The sequence below is a fragment of the Corvus hawaiiensis genome, chromosome 21 (genome assembly GCF_020740725.1).
Source record: "Corvus hawaiiensis isolate bCorHaw1 chromosome 21, bCorHaw1.pri.cur, whole genome shotgun sequence".
Lineage (NCBI taxonomy): Eukaryota > Metazoa > Chordata > Aves > Passeriformes > Corvidae > Corvus > Corvus hawaiiensis.
Window position 1 is genome coordinate 6,010,153 of NC_063233.1, and position 23,412 is coordinate 6,033,564.

The following is a 23,412-nucleotide window of genomic DNA, read 5'->3' on the forward strand; positions in this document are numbered from 1 at the left end:
ACCCCCTCGGCCCCCCTTGGAGACCCCCTCCATTCTGCTGCTGCGGGAGTGACACTGCCCGGGTACCCCGTGGGGTTTGGGGTCACCTGCACCCCAACTCGGCCTCCCAACGGCAGGGAAAGTGCTGGGGATGAATAATACTCATTGTTTTCTCCTAATGAATATTACCGAGTTGCCAGGCCGGCAGCTGCGGGCTCCGGCCGGAGGAGCGGGGACATCGCCTGCGTCTCCCCGCCGGGGGATCCCCCAGCTCCAACCTGCCGAAGGTCCCCGCAGTCGCAGTGAAGAGCATGGAGGTGGCCGGCGCCTTCTCCACTGCTGCCCGCCACCACCCTGGGTGTCACAGGGATCCCTGGGCAGAACCGGAGGGGGACCTGGAACCGTTCACCGGGGAGGTTCCCGCTTGTCCTCGTCTCCCCCCATGTCCTCGTCTCCCCCCATGTCCTCGCACGGGGTCTGGGCACACGGGGAAAGGGATTGGTGAGTGCTGGGAGAGAAACTCCCGCAGCCCCAGGGGTGCTTGGGGCAGCCCAGCCCCATGGAGCTGCAGGGTGACCCTAGTCCCTGTCCCCAACCCTTAGCAGTGTCCCCTGCCTTAGGCCTCGCCCCTGGAGCCCAGGGACAGTGTCAGAGACTGTCAGGCCCAAACCCTGAGCGGGCAGGGATCTGCGACTGGAGATTGCTTTCCCACAGAGTCTCATTCCCTCCCTGGGAGGTTTTGACCACCCTGAAGAGGCATGAAGGTGTCCCAGCGCTTGGGGACAGCCACATCCTCACAGCCCCTTCCCCATGGGCCACGGCCAGGGGGATGCCCAGCTCCTGCCACAGCCATGTGCCTCCCTCGGAAGGGCTCCTCTGCGTCCCAACACATCCCTGCCAGCGCTACTAGCAATAAACCCACGTCCTACGAGTGTGAAAACCCAAAGAAAGCCAGCACTTAATAAAAAGAAAGAAGAGCAGCAGCAGCAGCAGCTGAAGGCCCCTGAGCTGGGCTGCAGCCATTGCCCAGGACTGGCCACTCTTTAGGAAGTGGGAACCATCTGAGGGAAGCCCCCTGTCACTGCTCGGGGTGTTCTGGCATTGTTTTAGCCCCGGACCTGCCGGCCTTTTAACTTGTTTTAATTCCTAACACTCCCCACCACCACCTTTTTTTTTTTTTTTTTTTTGAGTCTCTTTCCCAAATCTCGGCCGAGTTAATGAAGTTATGTGATCCTATAAATGTTAATTGTCTAAACTTCTTCTCTTCTCTCCCCCCCCCCCCCTTTTTTTTTTTTTTATCTCTCTCCTCCTTGCTGCTTTCTGCTCCACTTGTAATAAAGAAAATATCTTGGCTGGTCTTAGCCAGTTGCTTGGCAACCTCAATAGAAAAAAAGAGAACAGAATGTAACCAATCCCGAGACAACCGAAAGATTTTGGTGACATGTGACCTCTCGGAAAAGGGCAGCCTTAAACTGTCCCTTCTGTCCTCTGCTCTGACCATTAGGGTCTCTTGCCCTCCCCCCCCTCCTCCCCACCTCCCCCCCCCCCGGTTCCTTACACCAATAAATATGGATTAGTGAAATACTTTTTCCCACACTGATGAAAAGCCGGGATTGATCTTTCCACCTCCTTTATCTACCAACCTGACAAGTTTCTAAACAAAATTAAGAGGGAAGAGGCTAAAGGAGCCATCCCAGGTTGGGCGGCCGGGGACGAATCCTGCCCCGCCGTGGGGATGGGGGGTCCCCGACGGGGCGCTGGCGCCGGCTGTGTCGGGCTGCTCTGCTCAGCCGCCGGCCGGACCCGCTCTCTGTGTGCTGGGGAGCCCCTTGCATGGCACCAGCGAGTTAAGAAAATGTAGCTCTTCTAACCCAAAAGTGAAAAAAATAAAGCCCTGGCCAAGCCCTGCGCTCCCTCGATGGGCGGCTGTGTGTCCTGGGGAGACCTGTCCTGCTCCTCAACGCGGAGCCCCAGCGCTCGCGGGCGGTCGGGGAAGTTGTCTGCAAATTTCATCCTGGAAAAAAAAAAAAAAAACCACAACATGATGTCATTGGCTTTCTGGTGTATCCCGCCGGCGCCCCTCCACCTGCCGCCGGGCTCTGCTTGGCCATGAGCCGCAGCACGACCACGAGCCTCGGCACGATGGTCAGCCTGGGCACAGCCCTGAGCCTCGGCACGGTGGTCGGGGATCAGGCTCCCGCCCTCCCGGCAGCCCCCCGGCTTTCCCAGGCTCCCGGTGCCGTGAATGCCTCTTTCACCAGCAGTTCTCCACTTCCCCAAAAAGCATCACCTTGCCAGCTCCCTTCCTCCCACCAGCTGCCAGGAAAAAAAATTAGGGCAAGGACAGGGAGCGAGAGCAAAACCAATGAACTTGTTTCCAGCTTTTCCTTCGGATCAGCCGTCCAGCACCGGGAGAAAAATATTTCTCCTGTAAAAAAACTCTCCTCTCCAGGCTCTGATCCCTTCGTCACTGGGACACTGGCTGGAGACACGGGCTCAGCTCGGCAGCAGAGGACACCGTAAGTTGGGCGTCTGCTAAAACAATTTCCCGGCTTTTTTTTTTTTTTATTTGGGTGGAGGGCTTATGCCACGGTTTAGGGGCTGAGACCCACAGGGATGGAGGAGGAGGGTCGGACAGGGGGCAGTTGCAAAGAGGGGGTTTGTGGGGGGCGCAGGCTGCGAGGTGTGGGCAGGGTGGGCACCGGCGCGGTGCCTGTGCCGGCGGTGGCCGGTGGTGCTGGGTGCCGGCAGCCCCGGGGTGCACAAAGCCCCTTTGAGCTGCTCACAGAGAGCTGCTGATCCCTCGCCGGCCCTCGGAACCGGGACTGGCCACTCTAGAGGAGAATGGAACCCTGGCCCTGAATACCCGGGAGGGCTGACGGGGAGGGGAGCTCAGGGCATTGGGTCTGAGCGAACCCCGGGTCAGGGACAGCTGCCCATGGGGGGCCTGGCCCCAGTCTGAGTCCCGATCCATGGGGTGCCCAAAGGATGGGCTGGTCCCTGGCCAGCCCCGCTGGATTGGGGATCTGTGGGGAGCAGGGGGTGCCCCAGCCATCCCACGTGGGGATGGGGGACTCATTCCCTCCCACCATGGGCCACAGTGACATCCACGAAGCCATCGGACTGTGGTCTGCAGGGTGGCCGTGGGAAGGCTGCAGTACGGGCTGGGGTGAAGAGTCAGGTGGGAGCAAATGGGACTCAGTGGCAGCTGCTGGCACCCGATGGGACCCAGTGGGAGCCGGTGGGATCCAGTGGGACACAGTGGGACCCGGTGGGCCCTGGCAGCCCTGCTGCTGAGGCCGGCTGGCCAGGCACAATACCACGGCCCGTCTCCTGAGCCGCCGCCGAAGCCCCTTTCCCAGCGTCGAGCGCCTTTGTCTCGCCTTTGTGATGGAAAGAGCCCCCCCCTCCTAAATCACTGCCCTGACACCCCCATTGTCTCCTTCCCGGGGATGTTTGAAACTTCCCCCCCCCCCCCTCTCGAGGTCAGGAATGCGGCCGGTTTCTATTAGGACGGAGGAGCAGGGCTGGGTGGGGGGCTGCGGGGTCACGCCGGCTCGGCGGGTCAACCCGAAAACAAAACCTTTTGAAATACCTACTCTCCATCACTGCCAACATTGTCCCCTGCCAGCGGGGGCCTGGCACGGCCCCTCGACGCCTCCAGCCCGGCCGCTGCCCACCCCAGCGGTCAGCAGCTGGGGGGGGGGACAGAAGGGCATTGTGCCGAAGGGGACAGCTTTGTTTTCGGCCACAGCTGCCCCGGGTTGGGAGGGGACCGACCGTCAGCCCCAATAAGGGGAGAGGAGGGAGGGGATGGAGGGGACGGGAGTGCACGGGTCAGCACAGCGCGGGGGGGGACCTGGTCCATCAGGTACCCCTCTGTCGCTGTCCCTCTGGGAGGTGGCATTGGGGGGGACAGAGAGCAGCTCCCTGTTGTCCCTGGAGTGAAGCCTCAGGGTGTGCAGCCTCTCCCTGCCCACTGAGGCTGAGGCAGCTGAGGTTTCCTGCCTCAGTTTCCCCTTGCTGCGGGAGGTGTCCCTCTGCCCACTGCCAGGTGCCTGGGGGCCAGGGTGCTGCTGGCCCTGATGCCAGAAGGTGTGATCCAGACTGGGGAGAAAAGGGACCATTCTGAGGCTGAACCAGCTGTGCCACCCAGGAGGGTCAGGATTTGGCCACTGCAGGGCTTGAATGTGGCTCCAAGGGTGGCAGCGCCTTGCAGGTGGAGTGGAGCATGGCCCTGGCTTCCTGCTCCCAGCAGGACATGAAGAGGGAAGCCGTAGCACTCCCAGAATTTCACAGCCTGCCAGGAAGACCCCAGTCTGCCTCCTAGCAGGTTGAGGTTTGGGGAACACTGGCAGTGTGTCACTGCCCCATTTACAGTGGTGCAAATCTCCCTTTCCCCACAGCCAGGATGAGAATGCTGTTCCCATCAGCCTCCATCTCCTCTGGCACAACATCTCTTGGGTGGGCCAAAATCCTCCTGGGTGGCCAAAATCCCTCCCAGGATGGCCAAAATCCCTCCAAGATGGCGTAAATTCCCCTGTATTTTTGTGTGTGGGAAGATCTGTAGTTTTTGCTTGCTGCAGAAGCAGCCTGCAAGGAGAAAAGTGGAGCAGCGCCCATGGATGTGATGGGTTTAGCAGAGACATGGAAGGGGAGGGGAGCACTGAGAGGGGAGCGCTGGCCTCCTGAGCTACCCATCATCAGGGAGGTGGTGAAAACATCTGGAGCAGCTGGAATGGCTCAGGATGAGGGGCTTGCATAGCAGAGGATATGGTGGATTCACAGGCACTTCCTTGGTTCTGGAGTTCCCCCTGGACAGGCACTTGCTGGGAGGCTGAGAAGTGGGGGGGAGGGCTCTGTGCCTCAGTTTCCCCAGCAGGAAACGGGGCTGATGTTTTGAGGCTGGGTAAGTCAGGGGAGGTCTGGAGAAGGCATCTCTGGAGGGGACAGCATCACTTGGGCAGTGTCATGGCATGGGAATGGGGACCTTTGGGGGTACCATGGACTTTGGGCAGCCAGTTGGGTCCCCAGGATGTTTTTTTTGTGAAATAAGATTAATAAAAATTTTTTTTGACTGAGGGGCTTGTACCAGGCCTGGCCATGTACACACACACAGAATCTCTGCATTTATAGATACATATCTATATATACACACACATATCTTTATATATTTGCCTTTTGCAACCAACGTTGAGCCTTTTAAAGCAGAAAAATATGACATTTGAGGAACCTGGAGCTTTTCAAAGGCTTTGTTGAAAATCCTAGGAAATTTCAAGGAAAGGGTGGAGAGAGGTGGGAGGCAACCAAAATCCTCATCCCTGGGTCCAAAAGCAACTTTTTCCTGTGGAAAAGAGAAAACATACTCGTGTGAATGTTGTGCAGTGCTGCTCCTGCCTGGAGCCTTGGGGATGGGAAGGTGGTTTTCCAGGCAGGATGCTTGCAGGCCTGATGCTGGCTCTGTGTTGCAGGTACCACCATGAGTGCATGGAGCCGTGAGGATGTCCTGAACCCCATGGGGACACCCTGGGCCCTGTGGGGACCTGCCACCTGCCTTCCAGTCGTGCTCCAGGGGCACAGGAGCTGTCACAGCCCCGTGTTAGCTGTGTGGTGCAGATGGAGATGCAGAGCCACAGCACAGAGCTGGGTGGGTCATCACCCTGAGGACCACACAGCAGGTGCCCTGACAGATATTTCCATGTCCTGCTTCTCCCTGAGCTCACCCAGGGTTGTTTTTCCAGTGCATGCCCAAAGCTGCTTATATGGTGCCACTTGGCTCTCAGTGGGCTCTGAGGGTCCATTGTGAGCCTGGCAGCAGCCAGGATGTGGGGGGAAGGCAGATTGCAAAGGCAGGGATAATTCTCACCCCAGCTGAGCTTGCGAGGACAGGCACAGGATGCTCTGTCCCTCTGCCAGTCCCAGCCTGTGTGCAGCACATTTCACTGGCCTGTGCCTCAGTTTCCCTATGTCACAGTGGTGGGCCTCCTTCCTCTGCCTGCTTTGGGGGTGATGGGGCTGTGGGAAGGGCAGTCTCTCCCTCTCTTCCCCTGCTCTGGAGCCCACGGCCAGGGAGTGTTGGCAAGGGCTGTACCAGGGCAGTGGGGCCATGGCTGTGCTTGAGTGGGTGAACCGTGTGCAGTGTTAGGGGAAGGGCAGATCCATCTGTGACCCTGAGAGAGGATGCAGGGATGGAGGGATGTGGGGATATCAGGATAAAGGGAAGGGATGCAGGGATGAAGAGGAGAAGGGATGGAGGAAGGGATGAAGAGATGAAGAAGAAAAGGGATATAGGCATGAAGAAGAGCAGGGATGAAAGAATGGAGGGGTGAAGGGATGGAGGGATGTCGGATCTGGAATATAGGGATGATGGGATGCAGGGATGAAGAAAGACAGGGAGAGAGAGGGCGGTGGGGACGTGGGGATCAGATCCAGTTCGGACAGACCCTGGGCTCCCCACCGAGAGCGGCGCCGGGAGGTGGCAGCAGCGGCCGAGCGCGGGACCCGGTGCGGGGGCGGTGCCGCGGGGGTGTCCCCGAGGGACGGGGGGGCCGTGGGCTCGGCGGGCATCCCCGCTGCTCTGCGGCCCTTGCTCCGCCCTAACTCTCTGCCGGGCCGCCGGGCCGTGCTGGAGGGCTCCGGCGGAGGGGAGAGGGGCTGCCCCTCGTTCAGCCTTCCCGGGGGGTTGCACATGGGTGGAGTCCCGGCACGGACACGGGTGGGTCCGGCTGTGCTGGGCTTTTGGGCTCCTGCCCCTGTCCGCAGCTCCTCCATGGCTGGGAATTCCCGGCTGCGCTGGCGCTGAGCGCTTCCCGAAATACTTGTCCGAGCTGGGGCTGTAAACAGCATATTTTTCTCCTTGCAACGACTGCCGGGTCCTGTGAGTCGCCCCCCGTCTCTGTTGCTTCTTGCAGGTGTTCCTGGATTGTTCACTTCCTGGCCCTTCTGCTGCACCCTGATGGAGCCCTCCGCCCTCTCCCCGGGGGGACACAGGGAACCAGCGAGAGCAGCCGCCTAGGGCACCCCTCACCCTGATGCGGGTGGGCACAGGTTTGGCCATGTGTGGCATCCACCCGTCCCTCACCAGGGCTCTGGAGCCACCAGAGTGAGAGGTGCCCGGCATTACTGGTGAGGAGTTACTGCTCTGCAGGGCGTGACCACCTCCAGGCCCGCGCTTGCTCTGGGAGCTGAGCTGTATTTTATGGATTGGGTGGAAAACCAGAAGGCTTGGTCAGATGTCCCACAGGCCCCTGTCCGTGGTTCGGACACGTCACAGACGCAGCTGTGGGGCTGCAAATGGTCATCCATGGAGGACAGCCTGGGTGGGACACGGCTCAGTGGGGTGGGCTGCCTTGGTGAGGACGACAGCCATGAGCCCACTCAGCCACCACTCACAGTACAAGCCCCCCACAGCCACATCTCTGGCCATGATCCCCTTTTCCATGATCACCCCTGGCGATGATACCCCGGCAACCAGCGCCCCTGGCCATGTTTCCCCAAACCATGAACCCCGCCATCCCACTGCCCACCCACCCACGCCGTGGGGACCCAACGGCGTGCTGGCCAGGGGTACATGGGGATGCCCAGGAGCATCCTCGGTGAGGGGGTCTCGCTCCCTAGCCGTCGGCTGTGCGGGGCTCTGCACCGATATCGACTCTATTTAAGGAAACCGGACCCAAACACGCCCCCGGGGCTTGCGGCGGCGGCGGGGCCGGGCCGGGGGCGGGGGGTGCGCTGATCGCGGCGGGTCCCAGCCCGCCCTTTCCCCGCCCGCCGCCTCCGCCATGGGCGCTGCGGGGCCGCTCTGCACCCTCCTTCTGCTGCTGGGCACCGGCACCGGCACCGGCACCGGCACCGGCACCGGCACCGGGCCAGCCCCACCGCGCCTGGTACTCGCCCTCCTGGCCCGGAACGCGCAGCACTCACTGCCGCACTGCCTGGGAGCCCTGGAGCGCTTGGACTATCCCACGGGCAGCATTGCCCTGTGGTGAGGGAGCGGGACCCCCGGTGGTAGCCGGGACGCCGGGGGGGAGCGGGCACCCCGCGGTACGGAGAGTAGCAGGGATCCTAGGAGAGGAGAGGGCTGTAGGGGAATGGGTATCTCGAGGGGAGCCGGGATGCTGGAGTCACAGGGACCACAGGGATAACGGGCAGCCCCGGGAGAATGGGGATAGTGGGGGGGAAGGAGGGTCCTGGTTAATAAGGGAGACTGTGAGGGGAATGGAGAGCCGAGGATAGCAGGGACCCAAAGGACAATGCGGGGGGGAACTAGGGAGAGTGGGGGAACTGGGGACTCGGGGTGATCTTGGAGCAACAGAGGCCTGGGTGGACAGAACGGAGATTCGAAGGAATGGGGGCCTGCGGGGGAATGGGGATCCTTAAGGGACAGGGACCTTCGGGAAGAACAGGGACCCCCTGGTAGCAGCGCCCCCAGCCCCAAAATGTTAGGGGTGGCTCTGCCCCGCGTGTGGGACCCAGCAGGAAACCGGGAAGGGCTCGGGCTGCGCCGCGGCAAAGGGGCAGGACCCCCACCTTTCCCCTGAGGAAGCTGTGGGGCTGATGAGGGAGGGGAGCCCTGGGCACAAGGGGATTCTGCATCATCAGGGACAGACGCTGCCTTCCCCCTCCCTGCAGGGTTCACACTCAGCCCCCCTTTCCCAAAGACACCCCCCAAGCCCTCTTTACCGTGCTGGGGGTTGGCTGGAAGAGCAGTCTCCTGTCTCCTCTTCGTCGCGCCACTTCTGCCTCTCGCCCGAGCTTGTCGGAAACTTTTCTGCAGCTGCTTTTCGGGGGAGCTGAGGCGGGGGCTGGCAGAGGGATCCTGGCAGGGCTGGGGCGGGGACTTCACCCGCCGCACCCCCGGGAACCCCCGGCCGCAGGACCCTGCGGGGTGTTTTAAGCCCGTGGAGCTGGGGGGACACAGATCCTGCCTTGTCCCCTGAATCACGTCAAATCCCCATGGCTCCAGTGCCTGAGGGATGTCCCGGGGCTCTTTGACAGGTCGAGGGTGCCGAAGAGTGTGGGGACTTGGGGTTTGGTCAGCCCCGTCTGTGCTAGAGTCCCTGTGAACATTGCTGTGAGGATGGGTGGGAGAGTTGGGAATGGTGATGGTGCCTGGCAAAGGGAATGTTCAGGAAGGGGGATTTTTTGCTGCCTGTTGAGTCCTTTCCTCTCACTGCTGGAACAGTGGGATGCACAGGGGTGCTGTGGGGTGCAGGGGGACAAAGTGGCTGTGCTGCAGTGCTTATGGTGGGCAGTCACAAGGCTGGGGTGAGGAGAGCGTGTCCAGGGCTGCCACTGGGCTGCAGGGATGAGGGGTGGGAGCTGTGGAACAGCCTGGCTGGTGGTGGCACCAGGAAAGAAATTACCCGTTGGCATTCCCCCTCCTGCCTGTGCAGCCTTGGTTCCTTACCAAATTACATGTTACATTCCCAAGCAAGTCTGTCACTGGCTCAGTCTTTTGGCCCCGTGAGCATTTCTAGTGCAGGGTGAGGTCCTGGTTGTCCCTTGAGGAGGACCCCCAGAGGATAATGTCCCCTCACCCCAGGTGCGCAACAGACCACAACTTGGACAACACGACCGCTATGCTGCAGGAGTGGTTGGGGGCCGTGGGGAAGGACTATCACTCGGTGGCCTGGAAGGTGCAAGAGGAGCCCAGGTGAGGCTGGGTGAGTGCTGGTGGGGGGCAGGTGTGGGCTGTGAGGGGCTCCTGGAGCAGCATCAACTCTCCCTGGCCGGGGACCACGAGGAGGCGAAGCAGAGAGGGGCTGACTCAGCCTGCCAGCACAAACAGCCTGCACTGAGTTTGTGTGTTCCCAGCGAGCAAGGTTAACCCCTGCCTTCCCCTGCCCAGCTCCTACCCTGATGAGCTTGGTCCCAAGCACTGGAGTGACAAACGCTATGAAAACTTGATGAAGTTGAAGCAGGAAGCTCTCACCTATGCCCGGGAGCAGCAAGCAGACTACATCCTGGTAAGGGGCATGGGGCACTGGTGGGGTGGGGCTGAGGTGGGCTTCTCCATGTCTCCAGAACCTGTGCTGTCTTCGCAGTTCATGGACACTGACAGCATACTGACCAACAACCAGACCCTCAAGTTTCTCATGGCGCAGAACAAGTCAGTGGTGGCCCCCATGCTGGACTCGCAGACCTTCTACTCCAACTTCTGGTGTGGCATCACACCCCAGGTATGTCCCCAGAAAGCCCTGGAGAATGAGACACCCCCATGGTGGAGGAGCCTTCCACCATGGAGGCATTGTGCCGGTGTGCCACAGGGATACTATCGCCGGACAGCTGACTACTTCCCCACCAAGAACCGGCAGCGGGTGGGCTGCTTCCGTGTCCCCATGGTCTATGCCACCTTTCTGATCGACCTGCGGAAGGAGGAGACCTCACAACTGGCTTTCTATCCGCCCCATCCCAACTACACCTGGGCCTTCGACGACATCATTGTCTTTGCCTACTCCTGCCAGGAGGCTGGTGAGGGTGATGGGGGTTTTGAGGGGTGCAGGGGCTTGAGGGGGCTGTGCTGCTCACCTGTCTCACCCGGCAGGTGCGGAGGTCTATGTGTGCAACCAGCACCACTTTGGTTACATCAATGTTCCCGTGAAGGCCCACCAGACGCTGGAGGATGATCATGCCAACTTTGTGCATCTCACACTGGAGGCCATGGGTGAGTGCCCATAGGTGGAAAGGTCCTGGAGGCTTCCAGGTCCTGATAGGGCTGTCAGCCCCAGTTCCCAGCCAGGGGAATCTGAAGGGTGTCTCCTCTCTCCACAGTGGATGGTCCCCCCATGCAGCGCTCCAGGCACATTTCCCTCCTGCCCAGGCCGCTCACAAAAATGGGCTTTGATGAAGTAAGTGCCCAATGGAGTTGCTTGTGTCCCCCTGTCCATCCCTCTGGTTGCATCCATCCATAGCAAAGGCCAAGCCCCTGTCCCCATCCTGCAGTAGCCAGGCAGGCTATGTGTCCCCCATGAAAACATGCCCCATTGTTGGGGCTCTCCCCTTCCTCCCCAGATCTTCCTGATCAACCTGGTGCGGAGGCCAGACCGGCGGCAGCGAATGCTGGCATCCCTGCAGGAGCTGGAGATTGTTCCACGGGTTGTGGATGCTGTGGATGGCAGGTGACCATAGGGGGACCACTCAGCCAGTCCTCTGGTGTTACTCTGGGGAGGGGATGGGGAGTGGCTGAGGGGACACCTCACTGATACAGCCCCTCACCTTGCAGCACCCTCAACAGCAGTGACATCAAGGTGCTGGGTGTGGACCTGCTACCTGGGTACTATGATCCCTTCTCCGGTCGCACGCTTACCAAGGGCGAGGTTGGCTGCTTCCTCAGCCACTACAATATCTGGAAGGAGGTATGGGGCCACAGCGGCCATGGGGTTCCTAAGGGCCACCAGCAGTGGGCAGGGACCCTGTGAGCATCACAGATGTCTGGAGGACCTGGGGAGAGGGGCGTCCTGCAGCATCAGTGGTCCCAATATGGCCCAGCATTGTGCTGGGATAGGCTTGCACCTCTGTCCCCTCCCCCAGATTGTGTCCCGGGGGCTGGAGCAGTCAGTGGTCTTCGAGGATGATGTGCGCTTCGAGGCTGCCTTCCCAGCACGGCTGCAGCGGCTGATGAAGGAGCTGGAGCAGGCACAGCAGGACTGGGACCTCATGTAGGTGCTGGGGCCAGGGGGATGTGGGGTGGGGGTCCCCAGGGCTGGCTCTCATGGTTCCCTGGCCACCCCACAGCTACCTGGGGAGGAAACAGGTGAATGACGAGGACGAGGCACCTGTGAAGGGCGTGCGGAACCTGGTGGTGGCCGGGTACTCGTACTGGACACTGGCCTACGTCATCTCCTACCATGGGGCACAGAAGCTGCTGGCCACCAAACCCCTCTCCAAAATGCTGCCGGTGGATGAGTATCTGCCCATCATGTATGACAAGCACCCCAAGTAAGGAGCAGGTTGTGCAGGAGGGTGCTGGCCTGGCCATGCCAGTGTGGGACTATGTGTTTCTTCTCCACCGTCACCACCTCACCCAGTCCCCCCCCTTGCAGGCATTACTCATGCTGGAGGAAAACATCTGTAGCATGAGCTCATTCCCAGCCGGCTGCTGCCTGGCCACTGGCGGCTGGAAAATGGCCCTCTGCCAGCATGGGGTGGGGGAACAGGAACGGAGCTGGGGCTTGATGTGGGCCCTGCACAGGGTCTTGGCCTCATGGCAAGGGGTGGGGAGCAGCCCCCTGTACCCTGGTGCTGGGGGCCTGTGTGGTTCTCTGCCCCTGGTTGGAGGTCTCAGTCCCAATTTGGAGCATTTTCATGCCCTTCTCTGGGGGGGGGGGAGGGTCAGCGGTAAGGCTTTGTCTGGGGAGAGGGAGGCAGTTTAGGGGGTAATGAACACCAGTGGGAGGGTGTCATGGGAGAGAAGGGATTGGGAAACCCAGTGAGCGGGATGGAGAAACACGGGGATCAGGCATGTAAAAGGCAGGCTGGAGGTGGACGGAGGGGCAGATTAGTGCTCTGGATGTGCACCAGGAACAGCTGGAAGTCCCCTGCTTGCAGGCATAACAGCACCAGACAGCCCTGGCCTGGATGCTGTGCCAGAGACCCATTCCGTGCCAGAGCCAGCCCCAGCTGGTGAAGAGTGACAGGTCCTGTCCTCTCTGTAATCCTTCCACAGTCCCTCCCCGGCTCCATGCCTGGTACCCCACATCCCTCCCTATCCCCTGCCCTGCATGGAGCCTTCCTCGGGTGGTTGATATGGTTTCCCCAGTGCTTTTTCTCCTCTGTGCCATGCTCTGTAAGCCAGTTTCTCTTCTCGGGTCTGCTCCACTTTCCCCAGCGAGGATTACAAGCGGCACTTCACCCCACGGAACTTGCTGGTGTTCTCGGCTCACCCCCTCCTGGTTTATCCCACTCACTATGCTGGGGACAGCAACTGGCTGAGTGACACCGAGACCTCCACCATCTGGGATGACGATGCCAAGACAACTGACTGGGTTGGCTCACAGAAGACTCAGAGGGACTCACGGGGGAGTGCTGGCCACCTCCGCTCCACGGCCCGCGACGAGCTCTGATGGTGAGCAAGGCTGTGAGACCCGGGCACAGGGGACAGAGCAGCTGGGGAGTGTCTCCCTGCAAGTGCTGTGTTCAGATGTGTTCCATATGCCTAGTTTATTTTTGTCATGGGGCAGCAACTCTCCCTGTCAGACTCAAAGCATGTCTCTTCCAGGTGAGGAAAGAGGTGGGGACACAGATGTCCCATGTGGGGCTGCACTGGGCTGAAGGGGACCAGGGGACAGGGCCCTCTATCTCCCTGAGTCCATGCTGTTCCCCAGCCCCTCAAGTGAGGGAGAACGCTCCTTTGCCAGCTGCAAAAGTCTCCTCAGTGTGGAAAGAGCTGGGGCATCTCCCAGGGGAACGTTTCAGCCCAACACTGCTTGCTCCTCTCAGAAGTGGATCTCGTTGGGGCTGTGCATCTGTGGGGTGGCCATGCAGGCAGGCAGGCAGGCAACCCACACTGGCTCAGCCCCAGGGTAGCATGGCCATAGTTAATGCCAGGTCAGACTTTTTCTGCCTGAGGCTGCTTGTCCTGCCAGCAGAACTGCCCTGGGAGCTGCCAGACTGGGGGAGGCTGGAAAACACATCAGGGCTGCTCCTGCCGTGGCCACTAATGTCTGTGTCCATGCCTCCTAGGGATGAGGGATTGTGATCCAGCTGGGAGCACCGTGGGCAAGGACCTGATACTGTTCCCACTCAAGAGATGCAGCTGCCCTGGACAGAGCCCCCCACGGTTCTTTGAATCTGCATGCGACAAATCCACCCAAGGCAGGATTTGCCCCAGGAAAGCCTTTCCCTGCCAAGTAGAGAGACCAGAGGAGCACTGTGCTCTGTCTCTACTGAGGACACATCTCCAGGACAGTCCCAAGTGATGCCAACTCTGCCGTCACCCACCAGCCTGGCCTTTGGGGAGTGGACTTTGGGCTGACACCCGTGGTGGCTTCCTGCCACTGACTGGGCTTGTCCCTCGTACCATGGTGGAAGCCCGGGGAGGATTAAAGCAGACTGTTTGAGCTGATGTGCTGGGTGCTGACATTGCCCCAAGTCCCCAGGGCATTACCCCACTGGGGTCACCTCGGTGCTGCAGGGGCGAGGGTCTGGCAGTCCCCCCAGCTGGGAACTTTGGGAATGAAATCTGTAAGGGGAAAAGAGAGGGAAGGAGAGAGGTGGGGTGGGAAGGAAGACTGAAGCTCACCCTTGGGGTCTGGGTGGGAAAGGTGGGTGGCATCTCCATGGAGCTCAGCTCTCCCCTGGGAATGGAGGTGATGGAACAGCAGGTGGAGGCCTTGGTATCAGACTCCCACAGTGACATGTCTGAAACTACCAAGTAATTCAGGAAAGCATCATTTGGGGCAGGTTGAATAGCTACAGCAGGGACCTCCTGAAGGAAAACAACCAGCTCCAGATCACATAGGACCTGAAAATCCAAGTGGATCTACTGGAAAACAGGGAGGAGATGGCCAAGTGCCTGTTCTGCAAGTACAGGGTCCCAGCCAGTATAGACATGAGTGAGGAAGGGATGACAGGTTGGGGACACTTTTGCTTCCCAGCTTTTCCCCTGGTCCCAGGCAGCCTCAGTGCTCTGGGAGGAGCTCAGGAGCTGGGGATGGAGCAGAAGGTCTGGTGCCAGCTGGAGCAGAGGATGGAAGCAGCAGTAACCATATGTCACCCAGCAAGTGTCCCAGTGCTTGTTCCAGTGCCCACTGGGATGCGGGAGAGGAGCTACCTTTGCTGGGTGTCTCAGTACTTGTGGGATACAGAGCTGGCCAGGACATGCTGGCACAGTCCAGGACTCTGGGACACAGCAGTGGTGAGGACACACTGCCTCGGTCAGCCCTCTCCACCATGAGACCTGAAATGGGTCTGCGAGAAGCCAGAACTCACGCAGCTGTTGGAAATTCCATGGTTTTGGCCAAAACCACTGAACTCAAAAACACTGTGAGGCCAGCCCTGAAACTTGCTGCAGCTCAGTGAGAGCAGCATGCTATGAGATTCCAGGCTCTTCATGCTTGCCAGTTTCTCAACAAAGTTGAAGTGCCTTTGGACTCTACAGAAATAACTTCTATTGCTTCCCCTTTCTCACTAGAAGCCTCCCTCCAGACTGTGCTGGTTGAACAGGGATGGGAAAATGGATTTGAGCTGCAGTGCCAAGGACAACCCAAGCTCGGTAGGCGGCGCATGGAAGAGACAGAAGCAGGGCAGAGTCAGGATGAGGGTCAATTTAATTTCTGTGCCAAACTGAGGTATGGAGCCTCTGCAGGGATGCGAGTGGGACATGAGCTGCCTGGATTGGTGTGCGGATGGAAGGAGGCCAGGCTGCCCAGCTGGGCCAGCTCTGCTCCATACCACAGTCACTCCAGAGAGCCCGCAGCACCCTGTCCATCAGCCACAGGGGTCCCCAGGGGTTTTGTGCCAGCCCCTGTCCCCTGGCTCTGCAGGCACTCGGCTCTGTATGTGCTCCAGCAGGCAGGTCACTGCCTGGGCCAGGATCTGCTCCAGCTTCTCCCGCTCCCCAGCACTGAACAGAGACAGGACATAGTCGGGCACTGTCACATCACCCTCTGGCCGCCCAATGCCAATTCTGAGCCGGGTCATCTCCTGGAGAGAAAGGAAGAGAGCTGGGGAGCTTCCCCTCAAAGTGTTCAGAGAGAGCTAGGCAAGGTGACAGTGCCAAGAGTGGGGCCGGGCAGCAAGGGAGCAGCTCTTCATGTTTTCCAGGTGGTTTTCAGTGCTTGCTCCAAGAAACATGATTTTGGAAGAGGCTTTTTCTGGGCTGTGCTGAGATCCCAGGCTCCTGCCAGACCTGGCAGAGCCCCTCAAGCTAATTGTTTCCATGTCCTCCACGGCGGCCAAACCCTCTGAGAAGAAGGGGAAGGAGAAAAGGGGGGGGGGGGAAGGGAGCTGGGGCTTGTCTTATGGAAGTTAGAAAAATGGGGGGGACAAGCTATGCATTGAGGGGGGCACATGATTTATCCCCTTCCAATGAGGCCCACTCACGTTGGAATGCAAAGCATTGATGCAGGATTGGACCCCGTTGTGTCCCCTTGGGAGAGAAAGAGAAAATCCACGGTTAGTCTGTAAGAGACACCGCCCCCCCCCCCCCCCGCCCAGTATAGCCCTGGGGTCTTCTGCTGCAGGAATGTGGGAATGTGGTCCCAGCCAGGGGCTGCAATCCCCATGTCCTGGTACTGCAGGAACATCCAGCCCTGGGGGCTCAGAGCAGTTGGCTGGGGGTTTGAGGGAAGCAGGGCTGGGACAGCACATTCTGTGCATGTCAGCTCTTGCCGAAGCTGGTGCATGTGTGACTGAGCACTGCGGCCCAGTGCCATACCTGCCCCGTCCCGCAGTGGAAGCTTTCCGAGGTTAAATGTCTGCAGCCTGCCCCAGGAGCTGGCGCTGGGCAGGCACAGTGGAGGCAGAGTGCTATAAAAAGCCCATGTGGTGCTGTCAATGGCCTGAATCCAGCCCACAGCCGCTTCCAGGAGGCTCCCTGCCCTCCCTGCCAGGGCAGGAACTGGGAGGCTGCCCAAACAGCCAGCTGTTGCCTCTGCAATGGATCGAGCCCAGGACAAGAGCTGAAAACATTGCAAGGCTGGTGGGATGGGGCCAAGAACAACTCATGAGCCTGTTAGGGCATGTTAAAGCCTCAAACCAGCTCACGAAATCAGAGAGCTGGGGCTACCCCATACCTTGCGCTGCCTCCCAGCTTGATTGCCACCTTGCCCAGGGCCTTGTCCAGGTCGTCGTGAACCAGGTAAATGTCTTCTGGGCCAAGGTTGTAAATCTCAGCTTTGGAAACAGAAATACAACCCAAGAAATGAGAGGGAGACAGACTCACCAGGCCCTGATCCTGCAGAGCTGTGGAGGGCACGGGGACAGCAGGGCTGTCACAGGGGTCTGGTGGCACTAGAGGCTTTGAGGCTGACCCAACTGCTCACCAGCACTGGCGACGCTGAGCCCACTGAGGTTCATGAACCTCCGTGGCTTGAGCAGCACCAGATCTAGGCCGTGGGCCGTGGCCAGGGTCACATCAGCGCAGCACCGCTTGTCCATTCGCCAGCCCTCGGCCACCGCCAGCTGCCGGGCCAGCCGGTCCAGCACCTCCATGCCCACGCTGTGCCGTGTGCCCCGCAGCCCGTAGTTGCCCAGGCCGGCCACCTGCGTGACAGCTGTCAACAGGGCTCTGATGGGCCACCATGAGGCCCCTGACCCCTGCACGGGCCTGATCCCCCCCAGCATGTCTCAGACCTGCTCCCTCCATCCTCCCCGCAGCTGGCTGAGTCGTCACAGCCTCAATCCCCACAGCATTCCCTTCAGTCTCTGTTCCCTCGGTGCCTCCCTCACAGCCCTGATCGCCCCTGTGCTCGTCCCTGACCTGATTTCCCCCGGCACTCCCCTCACAGTCCTGATCCACCCAGTTCTCCTCACAGCCCCGTTCCCCCGATTCCCCCGCTCCCCTCACAGTCCAGCTCCCTGGGCTCCCCTCACAGCCCCCACTGCCCCCCCGTTCCCCTCACGGCCTCGCTGCCCCCGCCCCCCCGCCCTCACCATGGCGCGCGGCCCCGCCCGCCACACGAGCGCTCGCGCGCGCCCCGCCAGCTCGGCCGCCGGCATCCCCCTCCTTGCCCGCGTGACGTCACGCCCGCGCGCCGCCAACGCCCCTCCGCGTCGCCTCGACCCCTGCCGCCATCTTGGTTACGGGCAAGGCCGCCATCTTTCTTGCGGGAGGCGGGGCGGTGTCGCTGTGGCGGTGCCGGGGGCGGTGTCGGTGTCGCGGTGTCACTGTCACGGTTGATAATGTCGCCACTGTTGATAATGTCCCGCGGGCCGGCTGGGCCTAGGGGTGGTCGTGGTGGAGACAGCGAGGCGCAGCCCGGGCGTTACTGGGGGCCGCGGCTTGGGAACCCCCTCGAGCCGAGAGAGGCTCTGTAGAGGGTCCCCGAGGGACTTGCAGGAGCAGTGAATGCCCCGGACTGTGTGTGTCTTTGTGTGTTTGTGCCTGCCCTTGGGAAACGCATTCATGGGGGAACACATCACTCCTCACACTCCCCCAAGCCATCTTTCAGCCCTGGGTGGGTCCTGGCCCTGCCAGGAGGGCGGAGCTTTCTTCCAGGGCATTGTGACAGTTCACCCAGCCCAGCAACACATCACTGTGAAATTGCTTATCTTCCAAGTCCTTCCACACTACCCGCAGTCGGGAATCCAAGTAAAGACCTCAACTGTTTATTTCTTAAAAGATTTATTTTAAAATTAGAAATGCGTAATATTTTTGGAAGAGGCAGAATTTTTGCCTCTGTCTTTGGCCAGCTCCTGGGCAGCCTTTGGGTGGTGTCTAAAATCCCTAAAGCTCAGGGCCCGGAGCTGGAATGGTCCCAAGCACTGTCAGCTCATTTCCGTACAGGGAAAAGCAGAGCATTGCAAGCTTTGCGAAGTACCCCTACACCCATCCCGTATGCAGGTTGTTCCTAGAGAGTGAATGACTCTGCTTCCTCTGACCTATTATTCCATAAAAGCACAGAGGATATCAAAATCTGGGCAAAAGCCAGGCTGCACATCCCATACTTGGCAGTCTGGAGCACTAATCTTCTCTAACTTGTCCCCAGGTCCCCCATTGTGACACTCCCCAGAAGCTGAACGGGTGCTGGCCCAGCCAAAGCCTGCAAGGTCTGACCAGCAGAAGGATGTACAAGAGGCTCCACAGCTCATAGCACCAACTCTGCTGTAGAAACCATCACTGAATAAAAGGCATTTTCAAAACCATTAGCAGCACTGTGGGCTTCCCTGGAGGTAGGATGAAATTCTTCATGGCTGGTAAAAAAAAGCAAGAAGACTTTTGTTGTTGTTTTCCTGGTTTGCTACAGGGAAATCCTTTAACCCTTAGGGGAAAGATGGATGAAGGGGTGGTAGGGGAGCCTGGCTCATGGCAGATCAGGTATTGCCCTCTCCCACATTACCCCTCTCACTTGATGTTGAAACTGGTCCCTACCAGCACCTATTCACAGTGAAAGGAAACTGGATGTGGGTGGTTCTAAAACTTCCTTGAAAAGAAAACTTTGTTGCCATGTTGAGGTGTTCACAGGAATCAGCACCAGTACTCACTCACATTGTGCCAAGGAGCTGAGGCATAGCTACGCTTAAAAAGGTTTTTTATAAAACTGTTAAAATGCTGTAAGGAAGAAATATTCTTCTGTGGGCTCAGAATCTTAACGGTATCAACAGCTGCCAGAAGTGGGGAGAGCTGCAGGTGGGTGCTGTTGACAGGGTGAGAACCTCCCTGACACTGCAGACCCTCTGAGCTTCTTCCCCATGTCATCACAGATGCATCAGGTGGTGGATCCACCCTTACCTGGCCAAGAGTGAACCAATAAAGTGCTTTAAATCACATCATTTGCACTTGGTCCCGCAGCTGCATTCTGCAGTGGCCTCCTTGGGGCTGGAGAGAGTTCACCAGGAGAGCACTTGTGCTGTGGAGAGCGACACACCATTCCCACTGCTCATCCCACCAGCCCTGGGTGCTTTCTAGTTCCGTATGGATCTGAGAGAGGCCCTTGCCAGTGACTAGAAGAAAAAACTGATGCGAGAGGCCACTGTTTTGCAGCCTGTTGATGAGAATAATTTCTCTTCTTCTGGGAAGTAGGGGATGCTGTCAGCCACTTCCTGGACAACACCCGGGCGTACTTCGAGGCCTTGCTGGACAAGCTCGCTGACTACGCACTGCTTTACATGGTGGTGCTTCAGTGGGAGGAAAGGCACAACAAAATCAATGAGATGTTCATTAATGATCCCAGATTTCCAGAAGCCACCTGCACAAGGAAAGGAGGAGAAAGTTTTACCTTCAGAGATCTCTGCAGTCCTTGCAATTCAAAGAGCTGCTTTGTGTGAAGCCAAAATACTCTGCTGAAGAGAGATCTGCTGGTTTTGTACAAGGAGAGGGTTGAACACATCATTTGTCACCTCTCCCCCAAACAGACTTGTTCTCCTGGAATGGGAGGGATTTAGCTTGTCTAGTCAGAATTTAAGCTCTGCTCCCTGTGCTAAGGGCAAAGCAAGGAGATCCAGGCAGGGATCAATATAGCTCAGTGCCGTTCTGGCAAGTGTGCTGTGCTGTCTGCCAGCCTCCAGCTGCAAATACACCTTGTCTCCAAAGAACTTTGCTAAATGTGGCAACAGGTCTGCTGGCTCAGAAGCTGGTTCCCTTCGCCAGGAAACCTCAAGGGGATCGCAGTTCCAATCCCTCAAAACCCCCTTGTCCCTTTCTGGCTGCCTGGGAGGTGGCAGGTGGCGTGGGTGGCTTCCTAGAACAGGTGTGGCTACCTGTGCTGGGCTGTGGGGCTACAAGAAGAGCTCAGCTCCATGGACTCACTCTGAGGGTTTTCAAACATGGCCTTGGAGATGGCTGGCTCCAGGTCCTGCAGGCTGATCTCCTCCCTGTCCTTGCGAGCACGCCACAGAGCCAATGTCACGTTGTTGATCTGCTCCCCTCCTGCATTGCTGCACAAAAATGAGAGGCTTATCCAGTGTGTACCCAGGAAAATGGTGTCTCAGGTGGCACCTGACACCCACCAGCCTGCAGAGTGCAAGCCGGCAGCTCCCAGCTGCCTGGCCCAAAATAACTCCTGTAGAGACAGCCAAATAACATGCAGAGGAGGCTTTTTCACACTCTCCAGATCTGTCTGTTCACAGTGAGATAGCATCTCTTGGCATTTGTAGAGGATCAAGGCTTGGAGAAGGAAAGGCAAAACAAGCGTATGCCCTGAAGTAGGTGCAACCTCTGCCCAAACGAGCAGCCATGAGCCAGAAGGCCCCATGGAGAGGCCTCTCTCACCTGATGAAGATGAAGATGGCTTTGCGGTAGTTGGTCCCGTACACAACCCATGAGGGTCCCAGGAACGGGATGATCACATCAATCAGGCCTGGGTGCATCTTGTCCATCTCATCAAAGAGAAAGGCTGACCGTCCACAGTTGGTCAAGTTCCCTTGGATCCAGCGCTTCAGGCTTTCCTAGGAAAAACACCCACCAAGCTGTAAGGCATCGAGATGGTGAGGGAGGCTCAGGCATCCCAGAGTACAGGCTGAGGCAGGAGCTCAAGCAGAGCCAAAGGTGCCGAGAGCAGCGTGTCTCTGCAGAGCACCACCCACTTGGAGCTCAAACAGCCAGTGCTGGGGAGGCCCCTTTATTCTGGGTTTCACACAGTGGCTGTGTACCAGCTTTATTAGCCCATTGTAGGTCTTTTATTACAGATTTAAAGAAGGAAGCAGCACACTAAAGCTGGAGATTCAGACTCCTACAGTTCCCCACGTTCTTCTCGTTCCCTGTTGTATCTACACAGTTCCCAGCTTCTTGCCAGCTCCTGTCTGGATGCAGAAACACGTGCCTGCACTGACCCAGAACAGCTCTGGCTCTTTATCATGGCTGAAGGTACTTCCCAGCCCACAAAAAAACCACTCACATTGCCTGGGGGCATGCATAACTCCTCACTGAAGCACTTCAGCCAGGAAGGGATTTACTTTTCCAAAAGCATTTCCTCTAAGGACACAACACAACAAATAACTCCTCCAAACACCCAGAAACTATAAGTCCAGGTGTGCTGAATCCCCACTCTGGTGAGAATCTGGCATTTTGTTTTCTCTCCTTTCTCAGCTTCAAGAGACAGAATGGCACCATGGAGAGTCTGGAACTGTTTGGGAGCTGTGTGCTCTGTGAGGAAGGGATTACAAGTCTAGTGATATGCAGGTTTTTACAGCCATCAGGCTGTTTAGAAAGCAATGGGAAAATTTTAGTGCCTTTCATCAAAGCCAAGCACTTTTGTTTGTGCATTCAAAGAGCTGTGTAAATATTTGAGAATGAGAACATGATCAGGGCAAGGACTGCTGCGGAGAGGATGAAAGTGATAACTGAGTATATCCCAGTTACTAGTGGATCCTTCAGCCATTGTATGGAGCCACTCACTCAGCTGTGTTTGTCTGAGAGGGTAAAACAAAGAGCTTTTATTCCTACTGCACTTCGGGAAACAGCTTGAATGCATATGTTCAAGACAGACATAGCCAAAAACCCCCAGCCAAGTGGCACTGCTGAGCGGTGGCCCTTACCTTGTACTGCTCTATCTGTTCAGCGTGGGGGAAATGCACTATGGGGGAGAAATGGTGAACATAGGGGCTCTGGAGCCCACGCTGGAAGAGGTAGCGGATGAGCATGGAGCTCACGTAGGTTTTGCCTGTTCCCGTCGAGCCATGGAAGGACATCACGAGGGGTTTCACTGGATTCGGGTTCTCCAGGAACTCTCTCACCCCCTTCATCACCTGCTGCCTCACCAGGGGCTGCCCCACCAGGTTGGTGGCCAAGTCAAACTCCAGACCTGAAACGAAGTGAAACCGGGACTTGGAGACCGCGGGTTGTCATCGCTCGTCCCGTCCCTGGGGTCCGCCCCGCTGGGCCCTGTCAGTCCCGGTTGCTGCACGGCCGGGAGACCCCGCTCCAGGGACGTCCCCGGGAAGGGTCTCCTGGAGCCGCGCTGGCTCCCGGGATCCCTTCGCCCGCTACCTCCCGGCCTCGGCGGCTGCGCGCCCCCCGCCCCGGGGGTCCCCCTGCACCCAGACCCCCTTCCCGGCCGGCCGCTCCCGCTGACCGCGCAGGTCGGGCCCGAAGCCACACTCGCAGTCCGCCGAGAAGCCGCAGCGCAGCGCCCACAGGTCCCAGGCGGCGGCGGGGCGGGCGGCGGCCGCCAGCAGCACCAACAGGAACCGGACCGGGCCCGGAGCCGCTGCAGGGGCCATAGCGGCCGCGGCTCCGGCACCGCCCACACTACAGCTCCCAGCGTGCCCCGCGCGGAGCCGGAGGCGGACGGGGCGGGGCCTGGTCCGTATCGCCCCGCCTCCCATCCGGGCAGGGTCCCTGTGCCCCCCTCGCAGAGAAGAAGCGTCTGAAATTCAGCAAGGGCAAATGCAGGGTCCTGCACACTTAGGGAGGAACAACCCCGAACGCTGGTACCGGTTGGGGGCTGACACGGAAAGCAGCTCTGCAGAGAAGGACTAGGGGTCCTGGTGGACAACAAGCTGTCTGAGCCAGCAGTGTGCCCTGAGGGCCAGCAAGGCCAGTGGAATCCTGGGGTGGAATAGGAAGAGCATTATCAGCCGGTCAGGGAGGTGATCCTGCATCTCTGCTCAGTCTTCCATATCTGTCTATGTATGTATGTATGTATGCCATAAGGGGGGTGCCAAGAAGATGGACCAGGCTCTGGTCAGTGGTGCTGCAGACAGGAGGCAATGGGTAGAAACTGATGCCCAGAAACTGTGTTCAGTTCCACCTGAACACAAGGCAAAACTTCTTTACTGTGCAGTGAGCATGCACTGGAACAGATTGTCCAGAGAGGGTGTGGAGTCCACAGG

The 23,412-nt window shown here is 58.8% G+C and overlaps 3 protein-coding genes across 10 annotated transcripts; 1 reads left to right on the plus strand and 2 right to left on the minus strand.

Moving 5' to 3' along the window:
* Positions 1 to 2,088: 2,088 nt before the first annotated feature.
* On the plus strand, positions 2,089 to 14,044 carry CERCAM (cerebral endothelial cell adhesion molecule). 5 transcript variants are annotated; one of them, XM_048325507.1, is made up of 15 exons: positions 2,413 to 2,498; positions 5,451 to 5,626; positions 6,891 to 7,104; positions 9,524 to 9,634; positions 9,830 to 9,947; positions 10,026 to 10,160; positions 10,248 to 10,452; positions 10,526 to 10,645; positions 10,753 to 10,829; positions 10,993 to 11,099; positions 11,204 to 11,336; positions 11,512 to 11,639; positions 11,716 to 11,919; positions 12,809 to 13,045; positions 13,663 to 14,044. In XM_048325507.1, exons 4-14 carry the CDS (start codon positions 9,561 to 9,563, stop codon positions 13,041 to 13,043), a joined length of 1,536 nt encoding a protein of 511 aa, XP_048181464.1. In that variant the 5' UTR covers positions 2,413 to 2,498; positions 5,451 to 5,626; positions 6,891 to 7,104; positions 9,524 to 9,560; the 3' UTR covers positions 13,044 to 13,045; positions 13,663 to 14,044. The 5 variants fall into 5 exon arrangements, with proteins under 5 accessions (XP_048181460.1, XP_048181464.1, XP_048181463.1 ...); XM_048325506.1 differs by lacking the exon at positions 6,891 to 7,104 and having other exon boundaries at positions 9,524 to 9,644; XM_048325508.1 differs by lacking the exon at positions 6,891 to 7,104.
* Positions 14,045 to 15,230: 1,186 nt separating this feature from the next.
* PTRH1 (peptidyl-tRNA hydrolase 1 homolog) lies at positions 15,231 to 17,643 on the minus strand. Of its 2 annotated transcripts, XM_048325513.1 has the most exons (5): positions 17,575 to 17,643; positions 16,965 to 17,184; positions 16,716 to 16,815; positions 16,024 to 16,069; positions 15,231 to 15,624 (listed from the first exon to the last, which is right to left on the minus strand). In XM_048325513.1, exons 1-5 carry the CDS (start codon positions 17,638 to 17,640, stop codon positions 15,409 to 15,411), a joined length of 648 nt encoding a protein of 215 aa, XP_048181470.1. In that variant the 5' UTR covers positions 17,641 to 17,643; the 3' UTR covers positions 15,231 to 15,408. The 2 variants fall into 2 exon arrangements, with proteins under 2 accessions (XP_048181470.1, XP_048181469.1); XM_048325512.1 differs by lacking the exon at positions 17,575 to 17,643 and having other exon boundaries at positions 16,965 to 17,438.
* Positions 17,644 to 18,248: 605 nt separating this feature from the next.
* TOR2A (torsin family 2 member A) lies at positions 18,249 to 22,838 on the minus strand. 3 transcript variants are annotated; one of them, XM_048325509.1, is made up of 6 exons: positions 22,653 to 22,836; positions 22,117 to 22,382; positions 20,852 to 21,027; positions 20,390 to 20,517; positions 19,373 to 19,829; positions 18,249 to 18,834 (listed from the first exon to the last, which is right to left on the minus strand). In XM_048325509.1, exons 1-5 carry the CDS (start codon positions 22,798 to 22,800, stop codon positions 19,585 to 19,587), a joined length of 963 nt encoding a protein of 320 aa, XP_048181466.1. In that variant the 5' UTR covers positions 22,801 to 22,836; the 3' UTR covers positions 18,249 to 18,834; positions 19,373 to 19,584. The 3 variants fall into 3 exon arrangements, with proteins under 3 accessions (XP_048181466.1, XP_048181467.1, XP_048181468.1); XM_048325510.1 differs by having other exon boundaries at positions 18,249 to 19,829; positions 22,231 to 22,382; positions 22,653 to 22,837; XM_048325511.1 differs by lacking the exon at positions 18,249 to 18,834 and having other exon boundaries at positions 19,617 to 19,829; positions 20,341 to 20,517; positions 22,653 to 22,838.
* Positions 22,839 to 23,412: the final 574 nt, after the last annotated feature.

Excerpts from the sequence above, each read along its gene's own strand:
- CERCAM (XM_048325503.1), top strand. The coding sequence starts at position 2,089 with ATGAGCCGCAGCACGACCACGAGCCTCGGCACGATGGTCAGCCTGGGC. Across the intron at positions 11,337-11,511 it reads ACTACAATATCTGGAAGGAG|ATTGTGTCCCGGGGGCTGGA; the intron begins GTATGGGGCCAC and ends CCCCTCCCCCAG. Across the intron at positions 11,640-11,715 it reads CAGCAGGACTGGGACCTCAT|CTACCTGGGGAGGAAACAGG; the intron begins GTAGGTGCTGGG and ends GCCACCCCACAG.
- TOR2A (XM_048325509.1), bottom strand. The coding sequence starts at position 22,800 with ATGGCCCCTGCAGCGGCTCCGGGCCCGGTCCGGTTCCTGTTGGTGCTG. Across the intron at positions 21,028-22,116 it reads AACAGATAGAGCAGTACAAG|GAAAGCCTGAAGCGCTGGAT; the intron begins GTAAGGGCCACC and ends TGTTTTTCCTAG. Across the intron at positions 19,830-20,389 it reads CATGTTTGAAAACCCTCAGA|GTGGCTTCTGGAAATCTGGG; the intron begins GTGAGTCCATGG and ends TTCCTTGTGCAG.
- PTRH1 (XM_048325512.1), bottom strand. The coding sequence starts at position 17,265 with ATGCTGGGGGGGATCAGGCCCGTGCAGGGGTCAGGGGCCTCATGGTGG. Across the intron at positions 16,816-16,964 it reads GCTCAGCGTCGCCAGTGCTG|CTGAGATTTACAACCTTGGC; the intron begins GTGAGCAGTTGG and ends CTGTTTCCAAAG. Across the intron at positions 16,070-16,715 it reads AAGCTGGGAGGCAGCGCAAG|GGGACACAACGGGGTCCAAT; the intron begins GTATGGGGTAGC and ends TTCTCTCCCAAG.